This window comes from Hydra vulgaris, chromosome 05, assembly GCF_038396675.1.
Source record: "Hydra vulgaris chromosome 05, alternate assembly HydraT2T_AEP".
NCBI classification, from domain to species: Eukaryota; Metazoa; Cnidaria; class Hydrozoa; order Anthoathecata; family Hydridae; genus Hydra; species Hydra vulgaris.
The window spans coordinates 45,466,563-45,475,000 of NC_088924.1; the positions used below are offsets into that span (position 1 = coordinate 45,466,563).

General features: G+C 26.5%; 1 protein-coding gene across 1 annotated transcript in view; it reads right to left on the reverse strand.

The window, feature by feature from the left end:
• Window positions 1-476: 476 nt before the first annotated feature.
• Window positions 477-8,438, reverse strand: part of LOC136080901 (uncharacterized) — a 121,482-nt gene continuing 113,520 nt past the window's right edge. The window contains exon 5 of the mRNA XM_065798295.1: window positions 477-4,132. Coding sequence (XP_065654367.1) covers window positions 777-4,132 — 3,356 coding nt within the window. The 3' untranslated portion in view covers window positions 477-776. The remainder of the gene's footprint in view (window positions 4,133-8,438) is intronic.

Below are 8,438 nucleotides of genomic sequence, written 5' to 3' on the forward strand. Positions count from 1 at the left end.
AAAGTATGAAAAAACAATGTTTAGCTTCATATCTTTTTTTAGGCTTTAAATTTAGTATAATTTATTAATTTTTTTTAATGATTTATTTAATTGCAATGATGCAGCAACATACTGGCTATATAGTAAGGTTATTAACTCGAAAAATCCGAAAACAAGACATCACTGGTTTTCCCCTTGCAAACTTCATATATATATATATATATATATATATATATATATATATATATATATATATATATATATATATATATATATATATATGTATATTAATATCGCAATAACAAAACCGTTGCTTTCAAATAACATTAGAATTGAAAAAATAAGTTTAAACCATAATTTAAATTTACATCTTTTACCCCGTTTTAATTTTAAAATACAAAAATTTTAAAAAACACTGTAATATATAATAAAAGCTAAAACACTAAAACAAACTCTCTTTTCTTGATTAGAAATTTATTAGAAATTAAAATATTATAAAAAGTTAATATAACTATTTTTATCAATTATTTTTTATCATAAACTTTATATATATTAAAACTGATGAATTAATAAATGATTAAACTACTCGCTTGCCACTTTTTTAAATTAATCAAACAGAATGCAATACTATTTTTGTTGCCATTGTAGACTAATGGTTGATACCTAAAACTTCAGTTTGTATTTTATCAACAGAATATTAAATTTCTATTGCTTCATTATATTTTCGTATATTGTTCATACTGAATGCAATACTATATTTTGTTATCATTGTATAGAGATGGTTGATACCTAAAATTTCAGTTGGCGTTGTACCTACAAAATAAGAAATTTCTAAAGCTTGCTTTTAATTTTCCCATATTATTCAAACAGAATGCTATATTACGTTTTGTTGCCATTGTATCCGGATGGTTAATACCTAAAATTTCAGTTTGCATTTTATCAACAGAATAATAAATTTCCATAGCTTCGTTATATTTTCCCATATCGTACAAACAGGCTGCGATATTATGTTTTGTTTTCATTGAAGACGGATGGTTGATACCTAAACTTTCAATTTGCATTTTATTAACAGAATAATAAATTTCTAAAGCTTCTTTATATTTTCCCATATTGTTAAAACATCCTGCGATATTATGTTTTGTTTTCATTGTAGACGGATGGTTGATACCTAAACTTTCAGTTTGCATTTTATTAACAGAATAATAAATTTCTAAAGCTTCGTTATATTTTCCCATATTGTTTAAACACAATGCGATATTAAGCTTTGTTGTCATGGTATACGGATGGTTGATACCTAAACTTTCAGTTTGCATTTTATTAACAGAATAATAAATTTCTAAAGCTTCATTATATTTTCCCATATTGTTCAAACAAAATGCAATATTATTTTTTGTTGTCATTGTATCCGGATGGTTGATACCCAAAACTTCAGTTTGCATTTTATTAACAGAATTAAAAATTTCTAAAGCTTCGTTATAGTTTCCCATTTCGTTTAAACAGATTGCGATATTACTTTTTGTTGCCATTGTGTCCGGATGGTTGATACCTAAATTTTTAGTTTGCATTTTGTCAACAGAATAATACACTTCCAAAGCATCGTTATATTTTCCCATGTAGTTCAAACAGATTGCAATATTATTTTTTGTTACCATTGTATCCGGATGGTTGATACCTAAAATTTCAGTTTGTATTTTATCCTCAGAATAATAAATTTCTAAGGCTTCGTTATATTTCCCCAATTTGATTAAACAATTAGCGATATTACTTTTTGTTGCCATTGTGTACGGATGGATGATACCTAAATTTTTAGTTTGCATTTTGTCAACAGAATAATACACTTCCAAAGCGTCGTTATATTTTCCCATATTGTTCAAACAGATTGCGATATTGTTTTTTGTTACCATTGTATGGGGATGGTTAATACCTGCAATTTCAGTTTGTATTTTATCAACAGAATAATACACTTTTAAAGCGTCGTTATATTTTCCCATATTGTTCAAACAGATTGCAATATTGCTTTTTGTTACCATTGTATACGGATGGTTGATACCTGCAATTTCAGTTTGTATTTTATCAATAGAATAATATATTTCCAAAGCTTCGTTGTATTTTCCCATATTGTACAAACAGCTTGCGATATTGTGTTTTGTTGTCATTGAGTCCGGATGGGTGATACCTAAAACTTCAGTTCGTATTTTATCAACAGAATAATATATTTCTAAAGCTTCGTTATATTTTCCCATATCGTTCAAACAGAATGGAAAATTATGTATTGTTGTCATTGTATCCGGATGGTTGGTACCTAAAATTTCAGTTTGCATTTTATTACCAGAATAATAAGTTTTTAAAGCTTCAATATATTTTTCCATTTTGTTTAAACAGATTGCGATATTACTTTTTGTTTCCATTGTGTACGGATGGTTGATACCTAAAGTTTCAGTTTGTACTTCATTGACAGAATTATAAATTTCTAAAGCTATATTATATTTGCCCATATTGCTCAAACATAATGCGATATTGTTTTTTGTTACCATTGTATCCGGATGGTTGATACCTAAAATTTCAGTTTGTACTTTATCATTAGAATAATAAATTTCTAGGGCTTCGTTATATTTCCCCAATTTGTTTAAACAATTTGCGATATTACTTTTTGTTGCCATTGTGTATTTATGGTTGATGCCTGCAATTTCAGTTTGTATTTTATCAACAGAATAACATATTTCTAAAGCTTCGTTGTATCTTCCCATGATGTACAAACAGTTTGCGATACTATGTTTTGTTGTCATTGTATCCTGATGGAAAATACCTAAAACTTCAGTTTGTATTTTAACAACAGAATAATAAATTTCTAAAGCTTCGTTATATTTTCCAATATGGTACAAACAATTTGCAATATTATGTTTTGTATTAAGCGTGATTTCGTTATTTTCACAATAAGTTTCTGTATTAAAACTTTGAAAAGCTCTTAATATTTCGATTGCTTCTTCAAACAAGCCATTACATACTAAAATTTTTTGAATAGAAGTCGTCATTTGATGAAAGGCTTCCAAGAGTTTTTTTCCATTAGTGCGAAACATATGGATAAAATGAAAAACAAAATGATTTCCGAATTTCATGTCATCTTCTACTTTATTCAATTCAACTTTGAAATAATTTTCGAATAAATCAAGGTACGCGTTTGTACTTGAACTTCTATCTTGAAAACATTTACATGCTAACTGCGTTAGTTCGTGTATTGTATATATTTCATCATCAAAACAGTTTAGTAAAGAATAATTCATTAGTAACCCTATAGCTTCATCTAATAAAGATACGTCGTTTGTTTTCATTTGATTTGAGATTTGCATTATAAACTGTTTACTGATATTTAGACCTTGGCAATGAGATAAACAGTTTAATAATTTAAATAGAAAAGGTTTAGTTTCTTCTAATTTTATTAAAACTAAGTTAATTGCTTTTAATGCAGATTTTGATTCTTCTTTGGTTGGAAAGTTATTATTGTTTAATATCTCTGATGGTTTCGATCTATATTGATCTATATAATTTTCAATTGAAATTTTATGCATATTTATATATTCTATTGCCTGAGTAATAGCAAACGGGTGATAACCAAGTTCTTTAGTTAGGTTTCTTATGTTTTCGTTGCTGTTTTCTTTAGTATTTTCTTTTACATAAGCAAATGCTTCTTCAGAAGAAAAAACATCAACTAGCATTTTATCTACATTATTTGACCACCTTCTCCATTGGGAGGTAATCAACGTAGATGAATTTGGTTCTCTTGAAATGTACATTGATAAGTTTTTAACACTTTTATTGTCGACATTGTCAAAAACATACAAAGTCTTTTCATTTTTATAATAATTGTGAATTTTTTCAACAATCACTTTTATATCAAAACAACCTCCTTTCGAATGATGAACCTCGAATCCTAATGTTTGACATTGGTTTCTCAGTGAAGTTTGTAGCATTCCATATGCTGCATCAATCCAAACAATGTTTTGATAGAAGTTGTAAGATATTTCACAATATCTTCTGGCAATATGTGTTTTTCCGACGCCTGACATTCCATATAATACTAAAATTGACTCGTTTGCATCTTGTGAAAAATAACCTCGAATTTCAAAAAGTAGTTTCTTGCGTGGAAATAAATTTTCTGAAAAATATTGTCAAATTAAAAAAGGACGTACTATTAGATGTATTATAAAAAATTATTATTTCAATTTAAATAAATTTAATATCACTAACGATGTAAAAAGTTTCAAATTTTACTCAACTTTTCTTTTTTTTTAAATGCAACGCGCTATTATAAAAAGTAAAAAAGGTTTTATATATATAAAATTACTCTAGTTTTGAAAAAATTTTGGAATAAAGTCTTAAGTTATACTATAACAATTTTATAAATCTTAATAAGGTTTCGTAAACAAAACTTAATGTGATGTACTTAGTGAACTTAACAGCTTCAGAGTGCACTAATTTTAAATTTAGATTTAAATTTCTGCTTTGAAAAAAAACATTTTTTTATAGCGTGTGATCAACCAACTTTTTATTTAAATGATTCGATTTCATAAAACTAATATATATATATATATATATATATATATATATATATATATATATATATATATATATATATATATATATTAATTATGTTATTGTGTTCTACAATCAGAGTGCTCAATGTTCTAAAAGAACAGATCAATAATAAATTAGTAAATTAAATTAAATTAGTTTTTTCCAGATTCTTCCTGATGAACCTACTGATGGTGAAACACAGTGTTGAAAGAGTCAAAAAATAGATAAGTGTTTTTCACTAATTTATATATATATATATATATATATATATATATATATATATATATATATATATATATATATATATATATATATATATATATATATATATATATATATATATATATATACATATATATATATATACATATATATATATATGCATATATATATATATATATATATATATATATATATATATATATATATATATATATATATATATATATATATATATATGTATATATACATATATATAAATATATATATGTATATATATATATATATATATATATATATATAATATATATATATATAAATATATGTATATATATATATATATATATATATATATATATATATATATATATATATATATATATATATATATATATATATATAAATATTATTATTATACGATTTTTAAATACTGTATAAATTTTTAAATTAATAAACATTATATATATACAGTTACTCTGGTTTTGAGTTAAACTTTTAATGTTTTGGCAAATGCTCCACTCTTGTCTAAAAAGCAAGATAACCTCTTCGAGCTGATTCGGAAAAAGGCATAATGAGTTTGAAATGGGATATGTGGTTTAAAAGCCAATGATAACAAAATCATAAAAATGTAAAAATTGATATCAAAATATCATATTCGACAAAATTATTCAACATTTTAAATATTATTATAGAAAAAACAATATTAAAAAATTTGGCATTTCTTCGGTACAAATATATGAGTAATTCTTTAATTCACTATCAAGAACAAAATATGCATGATTTTTCATATAAGTGGGATTGTCTTAAAAGTCTCAAGGCAGTTTTACGAATTTTCGCTTTTAAAATAAAAAACACATTTTTAAAGTTGAGTTTCATTTTCTGAATGTGAAATAGGACATTTATACCGTTGAAAATTAATTTGAAATTGGTAATGCAGAGCTTCAGTTCTTCACTATTAATTCCTGATGAAATGTTCTTTCTCATGACAAAATTCTTAATATGAAAAAAATTTAACATGAACTTTTGGAGTCATACTTCCTGCAGAAAGTGCAAAGATAAAAGTGCTTGAAAAGAAATTTTTTTAATGAAAGTCATGTTTTAAAACACTCCCAAAGCATGCCTTAACAACAGCAATCAATTTTAGTAAGGCTTTAATAATATGCGTTAGTGGTGTAGTGGTAAAGCGCTCGCTTCATAAGGAGGGGTTCCGAGTTCGATCCCCACCACGTCCCTGGTAGTACCGCGCTCAACTTGTTTCTCCGCGCAGCGGCCTTGTTTGTCAAGGTTCGTGTTTCGGAGTTATAGAGTTGAGAGAGGGTTATAACCACTATTAAGTAGCATCCTCATCTGTAGTGGCTTGAGGAGGTGAATAACAAAATAACAATAAATAAGCAAAAAAGCAAAATAACAGAATAACAAAAAAAAAAAAAAAAAAAAAATAATGAGGCAAAATGTGAAATGCTGCTTTCTCTTCAAATCGAAAACAAAGAAAGTGTTATCTGCTTTAGGAATTGGCGAAAAATCCTGCACCACCATTTGCTCCATGATTGATGATATAGTCAGAAAACATCTTTCCTTCCAAATGGACACGGTCAAGCAATTCAATATAGTCTTTAAAGTGAATGATTGTTTTTTTCCATTTTTATACTTTTTTCTTCTACTGTGATAAGTTTTAAATGAGTAAAAAAAAAATATGCAAGGTTGTTACATAAATCAAGGAATTTGAATTAATGTATGGTTCCGTGACTTTAATATTTGAAACCCGGTTGAGAGTGGATGAAAGTTTCCTCAATTCAAAGCAATACAGGAAAATCTAACCTTGGCGGACATTCTTGTATTGATTTGAATTTGAGCAAGATCTTGTGCAGCCATTTTTGTGGGAGCTTCAAAAGTTGTCTAGCATTTGGTGGGCCTGAATAAAGAAAAACTTAAGTAAATAAAACCTCATTATTTTAAATCTCATGAATTTTAAAGTGAAATTTTAGGAGAATCAAAATTACCTGGTGTCAATGGTAAAGATCTACCACCTTTAGCCTGACCAACACAAATAGCCCAATCTGGTGATGCTTCTTTTTGGCTAATAACTGTGGCAGCTGTTTGCTTTATCACGAGTGCAATACATAAATGACATAAAATGTTATTTACCAGATATTACTAATCTGGTGAATAAAGTTTTAAGTCATTTATGTATTGCACTTGTGATAAAGCGACGTATAATTGCTCGTGTTCAAAGATTGGTTTTGGCAGCTATAATCCAACTTTCTTAAACGCTTGCCCCTGACTTTCTTGATTGTCATAAATACTTGACCTATGTCAAAAATTAACTAAACCTGCGACGCTTCACGTCCCTCCATATGCGCTCGTTTTTCTTCAATTTCAGCTATATCTTTCATCATACCAAAAGTTTTGGCGTTCGGCTTTACTCGTTCAAGCAACTGGCTCAATTAGAACATCAACTGCTTGTCACAGTATTTTTCGGTAAACAAGTTTTTTTTATATATACTAACGAGATTCTGTTTTTGATATTTTTTTGCTATTTTGTTTCTTCTAGATATTTTGTTTATTCTTGGTATTTTGTTTTATTCTATTGTTTGATATTTTTCTTTGATATTTGTTTCTAATATTTTCTATATTTTTTCATTGCACACTGTGTATACATTATTTTTAAAATATATATCATGCTACTTCTTGTTATTATAATATGTGTATATGTGTTTTAGGTTACATGTACATAAAACTGTTTTGCTGTCTTCATAAGCAACCAGCTTGAACATTTTACAAAGTGGAAAAACGTAGGACTTACAAAAAGAACTTTTATTATACACGAAGAATTATTCATTGGTGAATTAAAATGTATAATAACAATAATGAATTAAAAATGGATGAAAGAAATATTGCGTAGTCTTTGAATTGAACGTTAAGTTCTGTTCTGACAGACGCTTTTAAAGAACTGAAAAAAAAAATTTAAAGTGGCAAAAATTACATTAAAGCAATTCAAGTAGGCTATTTATCTAGGCAAGAATATAATATCAAAATGTTTAACCACAAAGTTGAACAACGGAATACCAAATGTCTAATATACCAAAAGAAAATTAAAATTTAAAAATTGAAGTGCACCAACTATAAAAAAACGATGAAGTTTATATCCAAAAAATATAAAAATCAGACGAAGGTTGACCTCTTTTAATTAATAGTATAAAAAATAAAAAAGAAGAAACAAGACTTACTTAAAAAAAAGTGACATGAATATTAAGAAAAACTCAATTATTAGATTTTTTTAAGCACCCTGTACACCATAAACACCCGAAATAAGCCAAATATTATTAAAAAAATTGTTTCAAATCTCAGCAATTCTCAGCGACAAGACCTAATGGTTTTCTTTGAGCTTCCGCAATCTTTATTTTTTATTTTTATTGGTTTACTTTTAAATTTGTCCTTTTTTTCATAAGTTAGCTAGGTTGGCATTATCAGGATCCGTGCTAACTATGCATACATAAGGTTTTTTAGATGATTAATCATGCGTATCATAGCTGCAAATCAATGATAAACGGGAAAAAAAAATGAGATGGAATTAAATTTTTTAGTTTATATTTAAAGATATATACATTTATGAATATATAAATTAGTTAAAACAATTTCAATCCAGAGATATGGTGCACAATATGTTA